Source organism: Erinaceus europaeus, chromosome 14, assembly GCF_950295315.1.
Source record: "Erinaceus europaeus chromosome 14, mEriEur2.1, whole genome shotgun sequence".
Taxonomy (NCBI): domain Eukaryota; kingdom Metazoa; phylum Chordata; class Mammalia; order Eulipotyphla; family Erinaceidae; genus Erinaceus; species Erinaceus europaeus.
In genome coordinates, this window is record NC_080175.1 from 24,576,331 (window position 1) to 24,601,360 (window position 25,030).

The following is a 25,030-nucleotide window of genomic DNA, read 5'->3' on the forward strand; positions in this document are numbered from 1 at the left end:
GGGACAAAAATGTTTTGATCTGGTAGGGCTAGCCTTTGGCAGAACCTCTTCACGACTCAAAATTAGATACATTCCTCTCCAAGTGAGACTGGAGCGAGGGGGAGGAGTCATTCAACGCGCGAGGTGGGCGGGGCCTCGCCGGGTGGGGCGGGGCCGCGTGTTGGATGGGCGGGGTCGAGGGCGGGCAGTAGGACTGAGGCGGGAGGGGATTACGTGAATTCGTGGCGCGGGAGGGTGGGCCCGGGCTGGAGGTTCTGGTGTCTGACGCTGCCGGAACTCCGAAAGCCGCCCGAAGGCGGGGCTTGTGCAAACCCGGGAAAAGAACCGCGAGCGCAATGGACTGATGGGGCAACCGGCAAGTCTGGTTTTCATTTCCGTTTTCCTCCTTTTATTTTAGGCTGGCCCCGAAAACAGGAAGATGCAGAAGTGAGAGCGACAGATAGACTCACCTGCTCTGCTCCCCACCGTTTATGTCCTTGAGGGCACCCACCCACTCACCCCTAGGCCCACCCAGTAAAGCAGTCTCGGGGTCCAACTGTATGATCTCCCCAAAGTGAAAGCTGTTTAACCGTTTCGAAGTGGATGTTTGGTGGGAAAGAGGACCGCTCCTCTGGGTGGGACCAGAAGAGTCTCCAACAGGGGAGCCACAAGCAACTCGGGGGTCCTCATACAAAGATAACTTTTCTCAAATCCCATGGCTTTCCCCTTCCTCGCCCGTTTGGGGTCAGCTCTGGGATCCGCACTCCAGTTTTCCAACTTTAATCTCCCTGCATCGTAATTTCTGTGCACCCCCCATCCCCCAGATCGTCCACTAAGTGCATCACTGCCTCTCAGGGTGGGCTGGAAGCCAAAGCCCAGACTCCTAATGCAGTCCGGATCCAGCAAGCATGAAGAGGAGACCCCTTCTCTCTTCTGGGGCTCAGATCCTGTTTTTCTAGCTTTTGCAAAGCTCTACATCCGGGATATTGTCAACTTGAAGGAGTCCTGCCAGGTGCCAGGTATGTGGCTGGTTGACATGGTGGGTGCTGTGTTCTTCATCTGCACCCCACCCTCCTCTCCCCCAAAACTTCAGAGAACCTTATCATCTACAGGTTTTTGAACATGGACTCAGAAATTATTTCAATTCTATATAACTTAAAGGCTGCATAAACTTTTTTTTAAATTGAAGTAAACTTCACATACAATATTGTGTTACTTTCAGATGTACAACATGGTGATTTGATATTTAACAACGCAAAAGGATCACGATAAATCTAACCATTTTGTTCCCCGCAAGTTTTAAAACCTGCAGTTACTTCATTGCCTATGCACCCCATGCCGTACACGCCATCCCCCCCGACTTATTTTATAAATGAAAATTTGTACTTGATCCTCTTCACCCAATTTTCCTACCACCAAACCCACTTGGCAACCAGCTACCAGTCTGTTCTCTCTATGAACTTGGTTTTGTTGCTTTTATTTGTTTAGTCTTTCAGATTTGTTTAGTCTTTCAGATTAAAAGTGAAGTTGTATGGATTTGTCTCTGATTTACTTCACTAAGGGTAGTATCTGCAAGGTTGCTTTAAGTTGGGTGAAAACAGCAAGGTTCATTTTTATGGCAAAAGCCTATGTTTCTAGCTTTTGCAAAGCGTTACATCATATATATATATATATATATATCTTCTAAATCGTTATTCTCTTTTAAAATTTTTTAAAATTTATTTTCCCTTTTGTTGCCCTTTTTATTGTTGTAGTTATTTGTTGTTATTGATGTCGTTGTTAGATAAGACAGAGAGAAATGGAGAGAGGAGGAGAAGACAGGGAGAGAAAGATAGACACCTGCAGACCTGCTTCACCTCCTGTAAAGCTACTCCCCTGCAGATGGGGAGCCGGGGACTTGAACCAGGATCCTTATGCCGGTCCTTGTGCTTCACGCCACATGCGCTTAACCCTCTGGGCTACCTCCCAACTCCCTAAATCTTTATTTTATTTAATAGATACTTGGGGGGCAGGGAGTAACCTTTGTCTTGGGAAATATTTGTACCTGCTTGAGATCTTATTTAACAATACTTAGGCTTTCCCCAGGGCCTATTCTTGGTGGGAAGTATATCATCCCAGATATTTAGATTTCCTCTCCCATACCCAACTGCCAACTCTTCTTGTCTGGGCACATGGTTCACCTTCGATAAAGCTTAGTTGTTTTCCCTTTATTTTATCAGAAGAGGCTGAGGGAGAAAGGTGCTGGGGAGTCTTATGCAAGGAATCTGCTCTACCCATGAAGACATCTTCTGGGAGCAGGTGTTTTGTTTCTAATCACAGGGATTACCATGCTTGATTGTCTGATGTTTTGCTTGGAATCAATCAGAATCAAAATAATAGCAATCCATAAGAGGAAAGCTGTCATCTTGCTTTGTTCACCTTTGTAATCCCAGTGCTTAGAACAGTACCTGGCATGTAGTGGGCCCTTAAATATAAAGTAACTGAGTTCCCCAGAGACCCACCCAACTAGGGAAAGAGAGGGGCAGACTGGGAGTATGGACTGACCAGTCAATGCCCATGTTCAGCAGGGGAGAAATTACAGAAGCCACACCTTCTACCTTCTGCAACCCACAATGACCCTGGTTCCATGCTCCCAGAGGGAGCATTCTCCCAGAGAATGGGAAAGCTATCAGGGGAGGGGGTGGGAAATGGAGATTGGGTGGTGGAAATTGTGTGGAATTGTACCCCTCCAACCCTATGGTTTTGTTAATTAATCCTTTCTTAAATAAAAAATAAAATAAAAAATAAATAAATGCATGAAAGAAAAAAAATAATAAAGTAACTGGGGGGGGTGGCGGCTAGGGAGACAGCATAATGGATATGCAAAAACGACTTTCATGCCTGAGGCTGCTAGGTCCCAGGTTCAGTCCTCAGCACCACCATAAGCCAGAGATGAGCAGTGCTCTGTTCTCTCTCTCTCTGCATCTTTCTCTGTGTATTTCTCTCATTAAACTAAAATTTAAAAATGTTAAAAAAGATTTCCTGAAAAGAAAAAGTAACTGGACTCCAGGAGATAACTCACTCAGTAGAATATACATTTTACCATGCATGAGCACTTAGGCTTTTTTGATTGTTTAAAGATTTATTGTGTGGGGCTGGGCAGTGTGCACTCAGTTGAATGCACATGTTACATAATGTGTAAGGACCCAGGTTCAAGTCCCTAGTCCCCACCTACAGTTGAGAAGTTTCACAAGTGGTGAAGCAGTCCTGCAGATGTCTTTCTCTTTCCTTCTCTATGCCCCTCACCCCCCCCACAATTTCTCTATCCTATTAAACAAAAAAGAAAAAGAAAGAATTACAGTGGGGATGATGAATTTGAGCACCAAGCCCCAGTGGTAATCCTGGTGGAATAAAAAAAAGAATGGGAAAAGATTTACTTGGGCTATTAATGACAGTGAGAGAGGAGAGAGAAAACCAGAATATCACTATGACACGGGTGATGCTGGCAATTAACTCGGGCCTATATGTCGGAGGGTCCAATGCTGTACCAACTGCACCACCCAGGATCCAGGTTTGAGCCCCCGGAGAACACCATGCACAAGGCAAGATTCACGAGAGAGCAGAGTGGTGCTGTGGTGTTGCTCCTTCTCTCTTTCTACTGTTCTCTCTTTTTCTCTCTGTCTTCCTCTATTTGAGATTGAAAAGGGGAAAAAATGGTCTGCAGAGACTATTGGAATTATGCAAGCACAAAACTCTGATGAAACACTAGTGGGGAGGGAAAAAGTAATGGAGCAACTAAGCAGTGTAAGTGTAAAGTTAAATCACTATTAGAATGGCGATTACTGAGGATGGGTTATTCATACTTAGACATATATACCCACCATAGTTCTACCATGTCAAACTGTAATAGTAGTAATAATGGAATAAAGGAACTTGTTTAATCCAAATAGTATACTTATCTAATTCTAGACAAGCAACAAAGTAGAAATAATAGAAAATTATGCTGAGCAAATCTAAATCTTTAAATACTATCTCGGTACTTGAAACTTACACAGTACTATAAACCAGTAAACATTTTAAAATTAAATATTAGCTTGGGTATGATAATGTTGTCACACTTTACTACAGGCAGATGTAGTATCAAATAATAGCAGTTACAGTAAAAGAGATAAATCCAAAGTACTTTTAAAAGAAAGAATACATATTACTATAAAACCCAAAGCAGCAACTGGGTAGGAATAAGCGTTGCTCTCAAGCAAGAGGTGCCAAGTTCAATCCCCTGCATCATCGCATGTGCTAGAGAGATGGAGAGATGCTCTACTTCTCTCTCCAGTGGGTCTTTATAATCTTAGTCAAACTTTCTATTTTGGGCCATTGTGGATAGCACACGAACCCGCAGGAGCAAAAGGACCACTTGGGAAAGACTTGAACTTAGACCCAACGTTCATCGGGATCTGTTTGGGTGGAAGGAAGAGGCCCTCTCCAGTTCTTTTTCCTGTCTTTGACCACCTTCCTGTAGAAACTGAGCTTCTGATATATGTGTTTCATCTTTTTATAGACTTTAAGAAAAGTGTCTTTCTTCCTAAATGACTTGTTTCCTTGATCAGGTTCCTTTGGGTGTTTTTTTGTTGTTGTTGTTTGTTTGAATCTCCTATTGTTTTCTTCTAATTTTTTTTCTCTATTTTTCTGTGATGCTTTCAAGACTTTTTTTTTTTTTGTTAGCCACTTGGGATTAGAAAAAGAGATTAATCTCCTCTTTGAGTGACCATGTCTGTCCTGAAGATGAGCTGGTGTCAATCTGTAAGGCAAAAGCATTGAGGGTAGGGGTAGGGTGGGGGCTCTTTTTTTTTCTGTCCTTTTCCAGCAGTCGCCATCACTGTTATTGTCACTGTCATATTTTCCTTCACTTCTGTTACTTCTCCTTGTCACCATTGGTGCTTCACTGCTCCAAGCTGACTTTAAAAAAAAAAAAGTTATTTCTTGGTAGGTGGAGGGGGCAGTAGTTCTCCAGAGCAGCACTCTGGTATATGCTGTGCTGGGAATTAAATGTGGGACCTCATGCTTGCAAGTCCAGTACTCTACCCTCTGCACAACATCCCAGGTGACCCCCCCTTTTTTTTTCAGATAGAAAGAAACAGAAAGAGGGAAAGATAATAAATAATACACTGAAGCTTCCTCCAGTGTGGTAGCTTGAATCTGAATCCTGTACAGGACTGTCAGCCTCAAAGTCTACTGCTTAAGTGCTACTGCTGTTCAGGTGTGTGTGTGTGTGTGTGTGTGTGTGTGTGTGTGTGTGTGTGTGTATTAAGAGAGAGCCTGTGAGGAAGTGAAAGAGACCACAGCACCAAAGCTTCCTTCCACGTGGTACGTGTAAGGTCAGACCTGGGTCACACACATGGCAAAGCATTGTGTTATCCAAGTGAGCTATTTTGCCAGCTCCCTATTCAGATTTCTTTCTCTCTCTTTCTTTCCTTTTTTTTTTTTTTTTTTTTGCCTATTCAGATTTCTAAGTGGTGCCAGGTACAGGCCTATAATATTGGAGGACTGACCTTCACCACAAGTGACTTGAGGCCTTCATGGATATGTGCTTATTTTTTTTTTCCAGTCTCCTTATTGTGTTTTCCATGGGTTTCAATTGAGAGGAGCCATTTCCAGTTAGTTTTTTCCCCTTATTTAAGAGCCTTTCTCTCTACTATAAAAACTTCCATAGTAGCGTGCACTGAGAGTCCCAGAGAGCCCCAACGAGTCCTGGGACATATCTCTAGCTTTCAGACGTCAAAACAGAGCCTCCCTCAGGGGCTTCAGGACCATCTGGAAAGGAACACTTTGGAAGCAGGCAGCAGGCTTTCTGTGGTCCAGGAACTCCACAGCTCTGTCTCCCATTGTCAGTGTCCTGTGGCAACTGGCACAACTGACCACCCGGAACCCTGTAAAGTGTTCCATCTCTAATGGAAACAAGGGCTTGGCTACCAGGACGTCAGTTGGGGTGGGGGAGGAGGGTGTTTTGAGACTAGTCAGTTTCTGGAAACAATTTTCTCTAACTTTGTTCCACTGAGTACACAAATAGAAAGTGCTGTTACCCATCCAGCACATGTGTAGAAGCAGAAAGGACTGACTCCAGCTGGAGACCATTCTGGAGTTCAGGCCACTCTGACTCTATAGCAAGCCCAGGGTCTAGAACATCTCCAGGCCACGCCCCTTCTCTCACAGGAGCATTTCCAGACATGAGGATGATGGGCACACTTCAGTACAGGGCTCTGTGCCCAGGGCTTTGTGCCCATGTCTCAGGGTGAGGTCATGCTCTCAGTTTAAACTTCCCTTATGCCCCAGGGAAGCCTGAGCATACCATGGTCACAGGAACCTCCTGCTCTGAAATGTAAAGACACCCTTTCTCCTTTGTGTTTGATGAATTCAGGCTGACAGAGATAAGGTCCATGGGCCTTCCCAAAGTTAGTCCTTAAGAGTCCTGGATTTCAATTGTAAAGAAGAGAAGGACCAGCAAAATAATCCACTGGGATAGTGATTTGCTTGCTATGTGTGTGAGCTCAGGTCCCTACTACATTGAAGGAAGCTTTAATATTGTAGTCTCTTTCTCCCTCTTCCCTCTCTCTCAGCCTGTGGAAAAAACAAACAAAAACCAAGAGATAACTCAATTGTAATTTCCCTGTCTTAAAGATTTATGTGCTTTCTGTGGAGCCAGTTTGTCCCTCCTTAATCCAAATGTTTCTGGAATGGGGCAACTCTCCTTTTGGGGTGACAGAATGACCTCAACTTTTTCCCTCATGTGGCTCTGCCATTTCCCTTCATGGCCTCCAAGATTGCCCCGGACACTGTCCCCAATTCACTAAGTCTCATCTTGAGAAATAAGTTACTGTGGAAGAAAGAGGTCCTTCTTTTTTTGGCTTATTTCCTAGCAAACTGAGGCTCAGGGGTTCCTTGTCTACAGCCTGGGACTCCGCTGTGAGCAGTGACTCATCCCCAGGCCTTTTCTCCTCACAAGGAATGAGAAACTTGTTAGTGGAGGCCAGTCTGAAGGGTTCTGAAGGGCATTGGGGCTCAGGCTACACTTTCTTCTGTCAGTATGGAGGAAAGAGGCTCTGACCCAGCTTGAGGAACAAAGTAAGAGAAAGCCAAATGCTTGGAGTGATAGATTTATATATATCTATTTGAAAAAGAAATTACAGTTGGAAAGCATAGCCTTTCTTCCTGCAAGTAAAGAATGTGGCCATTCTGGGGAGAAATAAGAGACTGGAGAGGATTTGAGTCAGGACTCTAGCAGCAGGTGGCAGGGATGACACACTACAAGTAACTGAAGCCAAAATAGGGGATTCAAGTCAGCATATGGGGGTTGGGGGGTGTGGGGGCAGGGACACAGAAGGAAAACTCTGCAGGCGCCAGGGTAGCACTGGGGCCTCAAGTGGGAGCCAAGGCCTCACTGCTGCCAGGAGGCCCTCACCTCTGGGGCCAGTGGGCAGTGGTCATCTCTCAGCTTCTTCCTGTCATGGAACCTTCCTGCTGCATCTATCCACCATCTTAGACTTTTAGAGGTTTTTTGAATTGTAAGCTGCTAGTCCCCAGAGGGGAGTATTTTATAACCTATTTATCCTGCCTTTCTAAGCTACTGCTAATTCTTAGAAATGACAGCTTGTTTCACAGGAAACACAGGTGAAAAACCAAAGACACCTTCCTCATGATCTCCTCTGTCTTTCCTTTTACAGTCCCTCAAAATATAGTAATGCGTTTGGTCTCACAATAAAACGCTTGTTTTCACACCCCTTGGAAAGGAGGTTCACTGTATATAATTAGGCAATTTCGGTTTTATTTTTTTCTGCACTATCTGAAGTCAGGGAAAAGTGCTGAGTTTCTTGGGGCTTGGCATTTCTGAAGGGTTGATTTTTTTTTCTCTCTCTCTCTTTTCCCCTCCCTCTTTCTACTCTTTCTTTTTTTTTATTTTGTCACTGTATTACTCCAGACCAACCTTTTCAAATGGAGAGAGAGAGAGAAAAAAGAGAAAGACAGGCTCTCCCAGTGTGGTCTCAGACCTGGGATGCAGGCATGACAAAGCAGGCACCCCGCAGGTGAGCTATCTTGCTGGCCAGGGGTTGATTTTTAGATCTAATTTCAGTAAGCATTATGTCACTGTTTTTTGTTAATTGCTTTTTGTTTTTACATCCATGTCCACTCCCACCTCCTCCATGCCCAGTAACATTTAATGAAGCATAAATGTAATTCTGGACTGGAGAGAAAGCTTAGTGCCTTGGAGCACAGGATTTACATGCATCTCTGAGGCCCCAAAGATCACAGTTTATGCCACCATCACTGTGAGCCAGCAAGCAGTGCTCTGGTTTTTCTCTATTTCTATGTGTCTTGTAAAAACAATTCTTTAAAAGATAAATAAAGGGAGTTGGGCAGTAGTACAGCAGGTTAAGCCCACATGGTGCAAAGCACAAGGACTGCGCAAGGATCCCAGTTCGAGCCCCTAGCTCCCCACCTGCAGGGGAGTCACTTCACAAGTGGTGAAGTAGGTCTGCAGGTGTCTAGCTTTCTCTCCCCCTCTCTGTCTTCACTCCTCTCTCGATTTCTCTCTGTCCTATCCAACAACAACAACAATAATAATAACCACAACAATGATAAAAAACCAGGGCAACAAAAGGGGAAAAGTGGTCTCCAGGAGTAGTGGGCACTGATCCCCGGCAATAACCCTGGAGGCAAAATAAATAAATAAAATGCATTAATACAGACTTTGCCTTTTTTTTTTTTTTTTTAAATTCCAGGAGTCTTTTTTTACAATGGGCATCCAATAAGACAAGTGGATATCCTGGGAACTGTAATTGGTGTGAGAGAAAGAGATGCCTTTTACAGTTACGGAGGTAAGAAGTCATGCCTGACATTGGGTATATGTAAACAGACTCTACTTAGCTGAATGTTGAACATAAAGCACCCCCAACCTCTCAGAGTGAGTAAGGACTTCCAAAGCTCACTCAACTCTCGTCTTATGGGAGGTTTTGTAGACACAAAGAGAAATGGAGGTAGGGGAGGGGAAAAGAGACAACTGCAATACCTCTTGTGAAGCTTCCCTTTCTGCATGGAGGATCCTCACCAGGGCATTGAGCCTAGGTCCTCACTCATGGTAAAATGGACATTCCATCAGATGTTCCACCTCCTGGCGCCTACAGTTTTTTATATAAGAAGGCAGGGAGAAATGCCAGACCACCACTCCACCATCTACTCCCAATTCTGATCACGGTGCTGTGGATCAAATCCAGGATCAGAGGTGTGATTAAGTTGTGTACTATACCCATTCAGCCATCTCCTAGGGTGCCCTATACTCACATTTTTTGATGTCCCATTATAAGTCAAGATTTTAAATCGTCCCCAGAAGTGGTGGGCTCCAGGCATCACACTGAGGCTCAGCGCTTGCACAGCACATCTGCCCCACTGTCATTGTCTTCCTTCTCTTGTTTCTCCCCTTCGCTTGCTTGCTTGCTTCTTTGCCGTCCCTTCCTTCCTTCTCCTTTTTGCTTTCTTTCTCTCTTACTTTCTTTTTTTTCTCTCTTTCTCTCTTTTTCTTGATAGAGACAGAGAAATTGAGAGGAAATGAGGAGATAGAGAGGGAGAAAAAAAAAAAAGACACCTGGGAGTCGGGCGGTAGCGAAGTGGGTTAAGCGCAGGTGGCGCAAAGCACAAGGACCAGCGTAAGGATCCCGGTTCGAGCCCCGGCTCCCCACCTGCAGGGGACTCGCTTCACAGGGTGAATCAGGTCTGCAGGTGTCTATCTTTCTCTCCTCCTCTCTGTCTTCCCCTCTCTCCATTTCTCTCTGTCCTATCCAACAACGACAACAACAGTAATAACTACAACAATAAAAAAAAAAAAACAAGGGCAACAAAAGGGAATAAATAAATAAAATAAAATAAAATAAAAAGACACCTGCAGTACAGCTTCAGCATTCATGAAGCTTCCCCTTGCCGGTGTGTACCTCTCCACTGCTCATGAAGCTTCCTCTGTGTCTGTTTTCTTATATTGTGGCAGGAGACTTGAGCATGGGTCCTTATGTAACATGGTAAAGTGTGCACTCTACTGGGTGAGCTATCTTTAACTGTTCTTAAATTGCTGCTGTGACCCCCACGTGGCTTTGTAGCCTGTTGTTTCTTGTCTCTCATTCTAGTGTTGTAAGTATAGAATCGTAGTAGGACTGGAGTACTTGGAGTTGGTTGCAGCCTGCCCCACCACATATACACTCCCCACCCAAATTAAATTTCTTTCTCTCTCTCTTCTTTTTCCTTTCTCTCTTTCTCTCTTTCTTTACTCTTCTTCCTTCTTTCCTTCCTTTTTTAAAATATTTATTTATTCCCTTTTTGTTGCCCTTGTTGTTTTATTGTTGTAGTTATTATTGTTGCCATTGTTGATAGGACAGAGAAATGGAGAGAGGAAGACAGAGAGGGGGAGAGAAAGATAGATACCTGCAGACCTGCTTCACTGCTTGTGTAGCAACTCCCCTGCAGGTGGGGAGCCAGGGGCTCGAACCAAGATCCTCAGGTCGGTCCTTGCGCTTTGCGCCACATGCACTTAACCTGCTGCACTACCACCCGACTCAATCTTTCTTTCTTTCTATCTCTCTCTCTCTCTTTTATTCCTCTTTTCTTTCTTCCTTTTTTAAAAAGGTGACAGAAGGCTGTGCTGTCAGTGTTGGTCTCAAAGACAAGCTCTTTTATTTCTGGGGCAGGGGAAACTGATTTTGTATGTTAGCAGTCGTTAGGATTTTTGCCCTCAACTCTTTGAGGAAGAGGAAGAAAGAGAAAGGTACTTTTTTCGAGAATGAATTAATACTCCAGAGGTGGGGTCAGTGAACCATTCTGCTGGTTCCATGTTCCACTTTTACACGTGCAGACAAGCAGTTCTCACTGATGTGTTGTCGTGTGTGATTGCTGCTGAAGCTGCAAGGAGAGCTTGATAAGGGATTTGCCCAGCCAGGCTAATGGAAAAAACAAAGTCATCCTTTGGTATCACTGAGTGCAACAGTAATGTGCTAACTCATCAGCAATGCCCAAATCTCTATTCTGTCTCTATATACTTCTCTTGCAGTGGATGATAGCACCGGAGTTATAAACTGCATCTGCTGGAAAAAACTGAATGACACTGAGTCTTCATCAGGTAATTTTATTTGCCATATTCCTTTTTTTTTTTCTTTCCACTAAACAATGGATTTTACTCAAGGCAGCTTATCAGAACAACTGTAGGTTACTTTTCATATTTATCCACTGGTGAAGTTCACTTGTCAGTTTGACTCACTGTGCCCAGAGCTTTGATGACGGTGTACCTGGACACTATCAAGAAGTTTCTCTTCCCCCTTTTTTCATTCTCCCATACTTCCTAAGCCAATGGAAATGTGAATAATTTACTGGGAGTTTTAGCATTTCAGTTTTACCTTGCCAGTTTTTGCACAAGCCAAGATGTTAAGCTTGATTGCTGGTCAAGTCAGAAGTGCCTGCTCTGAACCTATTTCTTGGCTGTAGAAGATTTTAAAGGCATTTCTTCCTATGTGGTTGCCACTGACTTGTGTGCTACCATGATGCAGATTTTCTGAAATGGCTGTATGTTTAAACAAATAAACCAGGAAGTCAAACAGTGCTGAAAAGGAAGCTAGGATTCCTTTGAAGTGAACTATTAAATAATATGAGCTGAAAAGTAGCCAAATCCCCAGCACCACTTAAGCCAGAACAAAGCAATGCTCTGGTCTCTCGCTCTCTGTATCTTTCTCTCTGTATTTCTTTCATTAAAATAAACAAAAAAATTAAAGAAATAAAGTATATACTGCAAACCGGGAATGTGCAGTAGTAGCACATTGGACTTGCAAACATGAGATCCTAAATTTGATCCCTTTCCACTACATATGCTAGAGGATGATCTAGTTCTTTCTCATCTGCTTTTCTTTCTCATTAATAAATAAATCTTAAATATGTATATGCATATATATATATATACACACACACACACACACACACACACACATATACTGGGTAACTGAAACAGTAAGAACATTTGGAATTTACTTTTTGTTTTGCTTTGTTTTGTTGGTGTGTGTGTATGTTGTTTGGCTTTCTTACCAGAGCACTGCTCAGTTTTGGCTAATATTGCTGCAGAGGATTGAACCTGGGACTTTGAAACCTCAGGCATGAGAATCTCTTTGCATAACCATATGCTGTCTCCCCTACCCAGCATTTGAACATTCTTAGTTTATTTTTACAATTATGTATTTATTTGTTTTCAGGAGCAAGAGACAGACATAGAGGCCAGAATATTGCTCTGCCACTTACAGTGCTGGGGATTGAATTTAGGACTTGAAGCAAGGCCTATGCTCTACCACTGAACTGTCTCCCAGTTCATCATATAGTTCAGTAGTTCGTAGGTAGATTTTTTTGGTTGCTTTTAAGCTCACAATATTAAAGAAATATTATGCAATATTAGTCATTTTGGGTTCTAGCATAGCTACAGAAACAGATCTTGCTTTTCTGTGTTTGCTGGAAAACACTATGGTGAGTCTTCCACAGTGAGGTTATTTGATAAATACTACCTGCTATAGCACCTGGCATCTCTCTTCTTATGTTATACATGCTGGGAATGTCTGACACATAGAATGCTCTCTTCTTCCAGTCTTTGTCAGTGGTATGTCAAAATCTCAGCTTCTCACTTTGACTATTATGACCAGTGGAATGCTGTCTGCCACTTACTTTTCAGATGTGTTCATGTGTAGAATTTGTTGTTAGTTTCACATTACTTTGCTCTTCCCATTTCCTAATGTTGGAACATCTGAACTGATGGCTCTGCTTTGCACTGATGCTTTGTAGGGGGAAAAGTCATTAAGATTTTTTTTTTTTTAATTAAAAAAGGAAGAGGTTAAGAGCCAGGCAGTGGTGCACCTGGTTAAGCACACATAATAGAAGATGTGCAAGGACTCAGGTTTAATCCTCTGGTCCCCACCTGAAGGGGGAAAGCTTCACGAGAGGTGAAGAAGGACTGCAGATGTCTCTCTTTTGTTCTCTATCTCTGTCTCCCCTTCCCCATTTAATTTCTCTCTGTCTCTATCCAATAATAAATAAATAAATAAGAAAGGAACCGGTTTTGTGTGACATGTTGCAGAAAAGAGATAAACCTACTAGAAAATTGCCGGGATAGCCTGAGGGTGCTTCTTCCCGAGCTAGTGCTCTCTGGGTTGGAGAGAACTCAACTGGAGCTGATCTAGGCTGCTGCGTGGGAGAGGGATCAGGAACTGAAAATCAGATATCTGAATTTCATATTTGTCTAAAAGGGTATTAAAATAATTTGTAGATACATAAGCTCTTGTTTTGTCACAATTATCAGACAGGATAGCTTGAGTATACATACTGATGTGATGTGATGTGATGTGATGTGATGTGATGTGATGTGATGTGATGTGATGTGGTGTGGTGTGGTGTGACCAGAGCACTGCACAGCTCTGGCTTATGGTAGTTTGAGCCATAAGGGGTTTGAGCCTTCTACCTTTCAGCTTCAGGCATGGGAGCTTTTGTGTGGTTTTTTTTTTTTTATATAATTATAGTGTCTTCTAGGACTTCCCCCTTTTGTTTGTTGTTTCTGTTATTTTTTTATTTTACATACTTTCTTTAGACCAAGGATCAACAGACCTTTTCTGTATAAGACCAGTGTTTTCTGTTTTGTGGGCTTTATAGTAGACATCTCATCTATTCAAATCTTTGGTAACAAAAAACAACCATAAACAGTATGTTAATAAGCAGACATGCTTATATTTCAATAAAATGTTATTTACAAAAACAGGCTGTGAATTTGGCCATGGACAGTGCTAGGCAGAATCATGTCTTAGACACTCTCTTAGTTTTCAAAGTCATATATTTGTTTAAAGAAATGACACAGCTGGGAATAACACTTCTTTTAAACATCTTTTAAAAAATTTTTTTTAGTTTTTTAAAAAATTTATTTTCCCTTTTATTGACCTTGTTATTTTTATTATTGTTGTAGTTATTGATGTCGTCATTGTTGTTGGATAGGACAGATAGAAATGGAGAGAGGAGGGGAAGACAGGGGGAGAGAAAGAGAGACACCTGCAGACCTGCTTCACTGCTTGTGAAGTGACTGCCCTGCAGGTGGGGAGTCGGAGGCTTGAACTGGGATCCTTACGCTGGTCCTTGTGCCTTCGTCCCACGTGCACTTAACCCGCTGCACTACCACCCGAGTCCCTAAACATATTCTTTTTAAACAATCACTTATAGGTGAAACTTAAGAATGAAGGACAGTAAGGGGAAGCATGAGATAAAACTTCAACTGGGTATGGTTTTTTGCACCAAAGGAACCTGGGGAAGGTGGGAAGGGAGGGGTGGGATGAAGGGACATTGGTGTTCTGGTTCATCTGCTTGACACTGATAGATCAAGGGCTGATAAGAGACTGTGTCTAAGGTTAAAGGTTATACTTTGAATCATTAACTCCACAATAAAAATTATTGTATTTAATGAGAGAAAGTTACAGAGATAGAGAAAACAGAACAGTGCTCAGTTCTGGAGCCAGGGCTTGAGCCTGAGACCTCAGAGCCTCAGGAAGGAAAGTCTTTTGCAGAACAATTACGCTGCCTGCCATATGTCCAGTCCATGTTTCACTTTGTGCTCTCCCTCCCTGTCCCTACTTTATTAAGTCCCACTAAGAAGTGAGATCACTTGATATTTGTCCTCTTTTTGGCTTATCTCATTCAACATGATGTCCATATTATATTACTCTTATCCTTAGTGCTTTTTAAGGGGCAGGGAAAGAACATAGGGTGATAACACAAATAACTTAGGTCCCAAGTTCAATCCTTGGCATCTCTAATAATCAGAGCTGAGTGGTGCTCTGGTCAAAAAGCAAAGCAAAGAAAAGAAGAAAGTAGTAATTTAAAAAAAAAAATCTATTTATTTATTTCCTTTTGTTGCCCTTGTTTTATTGTTGTAGTTGAAAGAGTGATCTTTAGGTATAAAGTATCTATTAATTTCTAGTGATATTTTAAAAATATATGCCCAACTTTTGCACTGCTGGTGGGAGTGCAAAATGGTCCAACCATTGTGGAAAGCAGTTTGGAGATTTATTGGGACAGTAGGAATGGGTCTACCCAGCAGTTCCCCTCCTGGGGATTTATCCAAAAGAAACAGAATCACCTATCAGAAGAGATCTTTGTATACCTGTGTTCATGGCAGGACAGTTGGTAATCGCCAGAACCTGGAAGCAACCCAGATGTCCAATATTAAATGAGTGGCTAAAAAACTTGTGATATGTGTACATGATGGGATAATGTTCCACTGTTAAAAAATGATGAAGTTGTCTCCTTTGCATCCTCTTGGATGAAACCTGAGAACACATCATGTTGAATGAGATAAGCCAAAAAGAGAAGGACAAATATCAAATGATCTTACTCTTTAGTAGGACTTAATAAAGTAGGGAAAGCGAGGGTGAGCACAAAGTGAAACATGGACTGGACGTGTTGTATTGCACCAAAGCAAAGGACTCTGGGGAGGGAGAGGGAGGAGAGGAAGAAAATTTGGGGGGCCTGGTACATAATGTAATTGTATGCATATGTCAATGATTACTCTGTAAAGCTTTAACCCCCCTCAATAAAAAATAATAATTATAACACCAGAGGTTAATAGACAGTCACAGTGGGTAGCCTTAATTGAACAATTGCTTTGAAATTTAAAAGGGGGTAAGAGTACAAGGAGAAAATCTAGACGTGAGAATCCATGTTACATATGAAGTGACATTTTTATTTTTTTTTTCTTTGCCTCCAGGGTTATTGCTGGGGCTCAGTGCCTGCACCATAGTATCCACACTGCTCCTGTAGGCCATTTTTTTCTCCCTTTTGTTGCTGTTGTTGTAGCCCTGCTGTGGTTATTATTGCCGCCCTGATTTCGTTTATTGTTGGACAGGACAGAGAAATTGAGAGAGGAGGGGAGGAAGGAGGGGAGACACCTGCAGACCTGCTTCAAGACCTGTGAAGCGACCTCCCCCACCCCCCACCCCCCACCCCCGCAGGCTCGAACCGGGATCCTTGCATGTGCTTAACCCACTGCGCTACAGCTCAACCCCCGAAGTGACATTTTTAAATTGTTCCTGATGAATCCATTCTCTCCTTTCCATTTAATCACCTTTAGTTTAAAAGCTCTCCACTGGAATGTAGCCAAAAAAGACTAATTAAAAACAAAAAACAACAGTGAGTCGAGCTGTAGCACTAAGGACTTAGCGCGCATGGCGCAAAGCACGGACCAGAGTAAGGATACCGGTTCAAGCCCCCGGCTCCCCACCTGCAGGGGAGTCCCTTCACAAGCGGTGAAGCAGGCGTGCAGGTGTCTATCTTTCTCTCCCCCTCTCTGTCTTCCCCTCCTCTCTCCATTTCTCTCTGGCCTATCCAACAATGATGACATCAATAACAATAAAACAACAAGGGCAATACAAGGAAATAAATATTAAAACATTTTTTAATTTAAAAAAATTTTTTAATTAAAAAAATGTATCCTGAATCAGAATCTCATATCAGTCAGTTAAGGTATAAGAATATGCTATTAAGTACAATAAATGTCAGCTTGAATATACTATTCCAATGTAGCTTATGAGAAAAGTTAAGAAAGCTTGGCCCTTGATATTACATTTAAGGAGGGTTTATTTTTCAGGGAGGAATTGGCTACTTAAATTGAAATTCTGTCAGGCTCCAGCCATCTCATTATAGTCATTAAATTACACAGCTTGATTCCCTTCTCTCGGCAGTTTGGCTCACCTTTTACCTCTTTTATGAGAGCTGAGCCTCTTTTTCTCAGACCAGCCATCAGTTTGATAGTTTCAACCACACTATCTGAAACATTTATTATCACCTATAATGCCTGAGTAATGGCAGTGGAGTTTCTAACATACCTTGAAAATTCAGCCTAAGTAGGCAAAGGTGTGGGGAGAGGAACACAGGTGGAATAACCTTTTAAAAAGTAATACCTGGATATTTTCTGAAGAAACTGGGTAAGCTGAGGAGTGTTAATGCTGATTGTGTCTAGATTTCTAACTGTTGGTTACTGGATACACATAGTCTTCAGTGCTTGCTGGGCTATAATTTCTCTTGCTGTGGTAGATGTGTTAAAAGGAATGCTTCTGTGTATTGCGTAGCCATGTTTTCCTGAGTTGTATTAGACTTCAGGACTGTAATTTTGATCACAAGGTCAAAAGAGAGATTCATTCCATTATAGGAATTCTAGTGTATGGCAAATAGTACAACAAGAGGAAATAATTCAGCATTTGACCGATGTCAGTGGCTAAGGTAGATACAATTCAAACAAGAAGTAATTATGTTCCCTGTCTTGCAGCTTTCTTAAAAAAAGAGAGAGAGGAGAAAGTTGTGTATTTATCCTAATTAAATATGGGGATATGTTTTTAAGCTATCATAAATCCTTATCTATTAAAGCTAAGGACATCATCAGTGACAAAGACTATAAAAGATGTTTTATTTTTATGTAACATAATGAAATAAAAATTAAGGCTGCTAGGAGCTGGATTGCATAATAGTTATGCAATAGATTTGCATGCCCAAGAGGTCCCAGATTCAACCCCCAGCACCACAGAGCTGTGCAGTGCTCTGGTCTTGATCTCTCTCTCTGTTGTCTGGCATTCTCTCTGTGTTCCTCTCATTGAAATGGAAAGAGAGAAAGGAAAGAAGAAAGAGAAAGAGGAAGAAAGAAGGCTTTTGTGGCCTGGAAAGTTGTGCAGTGAATTAAAGCATCATACTCATAAGCACAAGGTCTAGAGTTTGAGCCCCAGCATTGCACGTGCCAGAGTGAGGCTCTGGTTCATTCTCTGTCTCCTACCCTCTCATAAATAAAGAAGAAATTATTGCAAAAGTGAATACAAAACCTAGCTGATAAAATCAGTTTTAAAAAATAAAGTATTTACAAGGATGAAGAGGGCAGGGGTAGATAGCATAATGGTTATGCAAAGAGACTCTCATGTCTGAGGTACCAAAGTTCCAGATTCAGTCCCCTGAACCACCAGAAGCCAGAGCTGAGCAGTGCTGTAATTAAAAAAAAACACAAAACAAAACATGAAGGTCGTATACATAAATACAGAAAATCATTTTGTATAAAAGCACACAGCCATCTGGCAATATAAAATCAAAATAGATCATTGAATGATTACTTTTCATTTGTTTCATTCTGTATTTTTTAAGGTTTGTTTATTAGCAGAGAGAGGGCGAGAGAGAACATGAACCAGAGCATCACTCTTGCACGTGCAGTGCCAGGAACTGAACTTGTGCATTTTATCCTTTCTTTCTGGACTGTAGCTGCTCCAAGTGCAAGAGAGTCAGCCTTACCCTCCCAGCTCAAGAAGCTGCGGGAAGCCATTGAGCAGAGAACAAAAATAGAGATCGGAGACATTATCCGGATCAGAGGCTTTGTCCACACATTCAGAGAAGACCGAGAAGTCCGTGCCACTCTTTATTGTAAGTGCAGATATTTGTGTCAGAGTGTTTGTTTCCAGCTTGTTTACTAACAAAAAGTCAGACTTCTAGAAAGCCCAGGTCAAATTTACTCTATTTCATAAGGTAACCATATTGTATAACCTGCTTTCATTTTTTTTTTCTAAGTTGCTTTCTTTAGAAAAGAGGCATGGCTTAAATTTTATTTTGAAAGGAAGTAACTATAAATAGGTCGAGAAGAAAAGCATGCTTTATTATATGTAGTCAGCCGGTTGTCTGGATGGCACAGCAGAGTAGTAAAGTACTTTGGGTTCAGGACCTCAAAGCGAGATGACTCCACTTAGGGCTGAATGTTCATATTCTTCAGAATGATGGCAGTTTCTTGGCTGCCATTGAGTCCATTAGCTCCGAAACTGACCTGCACCATTGGAATGATGCCCTTTGTACCACTCTGGTTGGAATGCCATGGACATCAAGGACACAGTCCCCATTGTCCTCCTTTGTAACAGATGAGTGAAGACCTAGTGCCTTTCCCAGGTCCCAGTCTGCTCCGGCCCCACTGTTGTGTTTCCTCTCACAGGGTGATGGGAAGCAGCTATTGATGTGACCCCAGAATCTTTGGATGCACATGGGAGGGAGACCCACCAAGTACCTCCTTTCCTGGCATCCTAGCAGCAATTTGAGCATGGGAAGGAACTGGTCTTGGCTTAATTTCTGTGGTGTGTTTCTCCCCTGTGGCTTGTTAGATAAAGTCGATGACCCTGTGTGCAACATCCAAATCGCACGGATGCGTGAGCTGCCCACTCTCTACAGGAAGGTCTATGACCGGCCATTCCATTGTCCAGCCCTGGAGAAAGGAGAGGCACTAAGGTAAGTTGGGGTGCAGCACTGAAGATGTGAGCACAGCAGAAACACAGAGGTGGGACTGTGCACTCTATTCAAGTCTTGAGGGTCCATAACTCACTGTAGGGCTCTGAGTCAATCTGCTTACTTTCTCCCTTTCTTTACCTATAGAGTGAAGATAAAACTAGTACAGCTATTCTTAGGTTGTTGTGAGGGAAAGGTGCAATTGAGGTCCCTGAAGGAGTAAAGGGGGAAAGAGAAAAAAATATTTGAAAAATAGTTGAGAAATTTCCGGGTGTGATGAAAGCCATAAATTCAGAGATCCAAGGAACTCAGGGAACCCCAGATTTCTAGTCCTGTTCCCAACTCTGACACCATCTTCCCAGACAATACTTTCAGCCCACCTGCATGTTGGCTGTCAGGCCCAGGCAAAAATTAGTAAATACATGGGTCCCTTGGAATATACCAAAAATAGACTTCCTAGCTTCTTCCAACATGGAGACCCCAAATCGAATCTGCTATATTCTTACCTTTAGGTCCCTGATTATTAAACAATTTGTTCTTCTTTACATCATAATGCTTTTCAGGGAGCCAACCTGACTTCCCTGGGCAGATGACTTCATCAGTGTGTCATGGAACCCCACCTCACCAGAGCCCTACCCCACTAGGGAAAGCTAGAAACAGCCTGGGACTATGGATCCACCTGTCAGTGCCCATGTCCAGCAGAGAAGCAATTACAGAAGCCAGACCTCCCACTTTCTGCACCTCGTAAAGATCTTTGGTTCATACTCCCAGAGGGATTGAGAATAGGGAACCTTCCAATGGAGGGGATGGGATTTGGAACTCTAGTGGTAGGAATTGTGTGGAATTATATCCCTCTTATCACACCATCTTGTTGATCATTATTAAATAATTTAAAAAATTTTTCACCAAGGCAAGTAAGTCAAAATAATATGCCCTACAGAGCATGATGATGATTGTGATATTAAAAAAAAATAAATACCTGTGGCCTAAGGGTTGACTTAACATTAAAGCCCAGCCATAACCTGCATGCTTGAGACAATCTTACCCAGGTACTTTATATGCCAGAGTTGAGTAGTGCTCCAGTTTCTCCCTTGTATGGTAAAAAGTTTTCTTGGAAACTAGCCATCAGAGGGCCAAGTGGCAGTTCACATGTCATCATGCTTAAGGACCTGGGTTTAAGCTCCAGTCCCCACTGGTGGGGAAGCTTCACAAACAATAGATGAGTGCTGCAGGTATCTCTCTATTCATCTTTCCCCTCAATTTCTCTGTCTCTAAAAACAGTCCCTCTTTCTGTCCCACATCTCAGATGACCACTGATGATGTGGGTTTTCAGTTGATGTCCTCCTGTACAGGTACAAGCATGAATATGCACCCAGTTATTTCCTGGCTTGTTATTTGATTTTCATCTCAGAAAAAATGAGACCTACATTACATACTGTTTTTCAGCATGGCTTTTTTTTTCCTTCATTACAAGTATTAGCTACCTTACCATAGCTTTGCCTCATTCTTTTAAACAGTCACATATTCACTGTGAGAACTGCTCTTTTTGTCTAAAACAAGTGTCACTGTAGTGTCCTGCTTAATTACATTCCTATTTTGTACACATACACACAGGGAACAGTGCTAATTGTTTCTTGCAAGATTTTTTTTTTTCTTTTCTTTTCTTTCCCCACTAGCAACAACCCAAGCACCCTGGACCTGGTCAGTCTTACAAATATGCTGAGCAAAAAAATCAAAGAATTCCTCCTGGAGAAAAGAATCCAAACCTTTTACCATCAGGAGTTGGAAATGGAGGCATCTCTGCTGTCTCTTGCCAACCAGCCTGTGATTCACAGTGCCAACTGTGAGCAAGTAAGTGTAGCATGCACCAAATCTACCTCCAAAGGGTGTGGGTATCGTGACAATGCCACTGGAACTCACAGGACAGGACTAGAGAGGAGAGGGTATGGTTCTATCATGCGCTCTTTGTGTTCTAGAAAGGTCACTGACCACTTAAGAATTTGAAACAAAAATGGAACTTCCCTTCCCACCCCTTTACTTAATCACATTAAGCTTCATAGTCTAAGGGTCATGGCAGTACTTAGCTTTTAGTGTTTACTGCAATGGATATTGCAGAAGGATTTAAATGAAGAGGAAGTAGACAAGAGCATGTCACTATCCTACCAAGATTATTTATTGATCAACAAAATGATTCTTGAACTTGAAGCTTTTTGATGACTTGGTCTCTCTTCTTTAGTATATGGCTAACTTAACTTGTTTTTAGAGTTTAAAGACCAAATTGTATTCAGTCTGAGTTATAAGTAAAAAATTTAAGGGGCACTTAACATGATTTTTTATTTCTCTTAGAAAAAAAACTCTTCCTATCTTTTCACCCCTAGCTTACAGGTGCATTTAAGTAGTTTGGCATTTACTGTTTACTTGGAATTAAGGATTATTTGAGACTTTGGTTTTAAGTTTTCCCTATTTTTGCAACTATTAAGGGAAGGATTTGTTGTCATTTTAACAGAACTTGTATTTGTCTATTTTATTTAACCCACCAGGGTGATCTCAGCTCAGTTATCACCTTTTGGCTCTTTCCTGATCATCCACTTTGCTGTTTTTGTTTTGTTTTGTTTTGTTTTGTTGTTTTAAGATAGAGCTAAAAGAGGGCAACAAAAGGGAATAAGTAAATAAATAATTTTTTTTAAAAAAAAAAGATAGAGATAAAAGGAGGAGAGAGTGTTTGTAAAAGAGACCAGCAGCACCAAAGCTTCATTCAGTGTGGTGGAGTTCAAGCTCAAACCTGGGTTGTGCTCATGGCCAAGCAGTACACTGTCCAAGGAGCTATTTTGCCGACCCCTACTTTGAGAACCCCTGTTTCCTTACTGCATTATCTCCCTATTTTCACATCTCATAATATCGCTGATAGGTATTTGCTTTTCTTCCTCTTCTATTACAACTTAAATTCTGTGAAAGCAAAAGTCTTCTTCATCTTGTTCTTTGCCCTTCAAGAGCCTGATACTAAAACTGGTCTATTTTAACAAAGGTTCACAGTAGTTATTTATTGATTAAGGTAATGAATGGTTTTCCTCCCAATTCAAACTATTATTAAAAGTAAGTTTCCTTCTCATTTTCCCTCCCAACCCCTTTCCCCAGAATCAAGCACCACCACTTGTCTTATGCCTGGCCCTCCAGAGGTAATCTGTGTACATATAAACTATTTAGGTATATCCCTTATTTTTTAAAAACATATGATAGCATGATAAATGCTACAGATCTGCCTCTACTCCCTGTGAGTGTATGTCCAAATTAAGCCTTCAGAGGTTGAAAACATCATCAGCTTAATCAGTGTACTTGTAACAGACCTAACCTATTCACATCATAGCGTGGTTGAGTCTACCTTAAATTTGCTCAGAGCACTTGCATTAACTTTCAGCTGGGAAAAATCATTTAATACAAAGCCTATTTTCTGATGCAGTGTTGAATAGCTCATGTGGTTTATTGAGCAGTTTATAACAAGTTAGAAGCTGAATTATTGTATGCATTCCCACCACTAACATACACAGCTGAAAACATATAAGGTCTGAAGAATGCTTGAAGCGTTGAATTAAAATTAATTGTTGGATGATGAGAATGTCAAGGTCATCAGACTTTCTTTTGCTGAGGCTCAAGAATAGCTGGTGGGGCTGGGTCCTGGCACAGCCAGTAGAGTTCACGTGTTACCATGTGCACAGACCCATGTTTAAGCCTCTAATCCCCACTTGTAGGGAGGAAGCTTCATGAGTGGTGAAGCAGTACTTCATGCTGTAGTCTCCTCTCTCTCTTCCTTTACCAGAGCACTGCTCTGCTCTAGCTTATGATGATACTGGGGATTGAATCTGGGACTTTTGTTCTTGTTCTCTTTCCCATTCAAGTACAAACCAGGCCTGACCTGCTTATCTTCCAAGATCAGATAAAGTCAGGTATGTTCAAGGTGGTGGGGCTATAGACTTTAACCTACTTACTTCTATTTCCCTTTCCTCTGTCTCTATAAAGGAAAAAAGATAATAATAATTAATAATAAGGGGGCCAGGTGGTAGCACACCTGGTTGAGCACACATGTTACAATGTGCAAGGACCTGTGTTCGGGCCCCAGGTCCCCATCTGCAGGGGGAAGGCTTTTTGAGTGGTGAAGCAGTGCTGCAGGTATCTGTCTCCCTCCCACTATTATCTTGACTTCTGGCTGTCTCTATCCCATAAACAAAGATAATAAAAAAATAAAATAAAATAATAAAAAAGAAACTTTAAAAGTTAATTAATAGTAATAATAGTAATAGCTGGGCGGTGGTACAATGGCTAGAACATTGAACTTAAAAGCATGAGGCCTAAGCTGAATTCTGGCACTGAATGTGTCAGAGTAATATGCTGGTTCTTGTTCTCTCTCTTTCCTTTTTTTTCCTGTGTTAATGTGTGTGTGTGTGTTAATGTGTGTGTGTGTGTGTGTGTTAATGTGTGTGTGTGTGTGTATGTGTGTGTATGTGTGTGTGTGTGTGTGTGTGTGTGTATGTGTGTGTCTAAGTAGTAGCTGGGCAGTGGTGTACTCAGGTGGATGCACATATTACAATGCATGAGGATCCAAGTGCCCACCTGCAGGGGGGAGGTTTCATGGGTAGTGAAGCAGTTCTGCAGTTGTGTGTGTGTGTGTGTCTGTCTGTCTGTCTGTCTCACTCTCTCTTTCCTTCTTCCCTCTCAATTTCTTTGTCTCTATCCAATAAATAAATAAAGACATAAAATAAATAAGAAAAAAATAAAGAGTAACTGGTAGGAGCTTATTTGCCCTTGTGACTGTGGAGCTGCCTGGGCGCTGTAACTCACTGCTGCCACACAGCATCATGAAGCCTCCAGCCATGAAGGGCCTATCACTAGTGTGGCCACCATTAAGTCCCGGGCCAGCTGATGTTTACATCTAGCTTTTCATTGACTGGTGTATCTTATAGCACTTTCCTAGCAGAGGCGTGTGTGTGTGTGTGTGTGTGTGTGTGTGTGTGTGTGTGTGTGTGTGTGTACACACACACATGTAACCATATATAATCTAGGTAGATAAAGGTATAGACAACCATCTTTCACTCCATGTACTGTAAATTATCTAGCCAGTTTCCCTGTTCCTGGACTGTTTAGATGGCCTCCTGTCACCATCAGAGCTGCCCTGAATAACTGAGCTAGGTTACACAAGTGATTTTGTGATTCTAGCGGAACAGATAAGATACTAGGCCCTCATCCCGACCTCCCAGGCACGACCACTCCTTCTCAGTTTCGTTCATGAACCTAATTATCTTTTCCTGGCACCAGACTTGTGTACCCAGTGACCTGCAACTTCATGCACAGAGCTTAGGGGTATAGTTTCAGGACGCACCCAGGTGGAGAGGGTCATGACTGGCCTCTTTGTTCTGTGCCACCCTCACTTCTAAGCAGTTGCAGCTCTCCAGCTGTCTACTGACAGCAGGGCTGACCTTCCCATTTAATGATTTAGAGGAGGCACCGTGCCAACTTGGCTTCCTAAGACTTCTGATGACCCCCACCAGCATGTGTGGAAGGAAACTTTAAAGCTCAGTAAAGGCCACATTCTTCCTGGTGAATGAATGACCACACTCTTCCTAGCAGAGCGTAGCTGTAATTAAGTACAGAGACCCAAAGGCTCTTGGAGAGCTATTCAAAACGATCCAGGGGGACTTTGGGCGTGATATCATTGTGCAAGTGCTATGAGTAGGAACTGCCGGAT

At 42.2% G+C, this 25,030-nt stretch overlaps 1 protein-coding gene across 3 annotated transcripts in view; it reads left to right on the plus strand.

Annotated features, from left to right (window-relative positions):
• The first annotated feature begins 234 nt into the window (after positions 1-234).
• Positions 235-25,030, plus strand: part of STN1 (STN1 subunit of CST complex) — a 41,998-nt gene continuing 17,202 nt past the window's right edge. The window contains exons 1-7 of one of the 3 annotated variants that reach the window (XM_007530489.3): positions 235-355; positions 804-998; positions 8,733-8,828; positions 11,042-11,110; positions 18,292-18,450; positions 19,173-19,296; positions 20,970-21,144. In XM_007530489.3, the coding sequence (XP_007530551.1) occupies positions 866-998; positions 8,733-8,828; positions 11,042-11,110; positions 18,292-18,450; positions 19,173-19,296; positions 20,970-21,144 (756 nt within the window). In that variant the 5' untranslated portion in view covers positions 235-355; positions 804-865. Of the gene's footprint in view, positions 999-8,732; positions 8,829-11,041; positions 11,111-18,291; positions 18,451-19,172; positions 19,297-20,969; positions 21,145-25,030 lie in introns of all 3 variants that reach the window. The other 2 variants (XM_060171380.1, XM_060171381.1) reach the window with 2 other exon arrangements.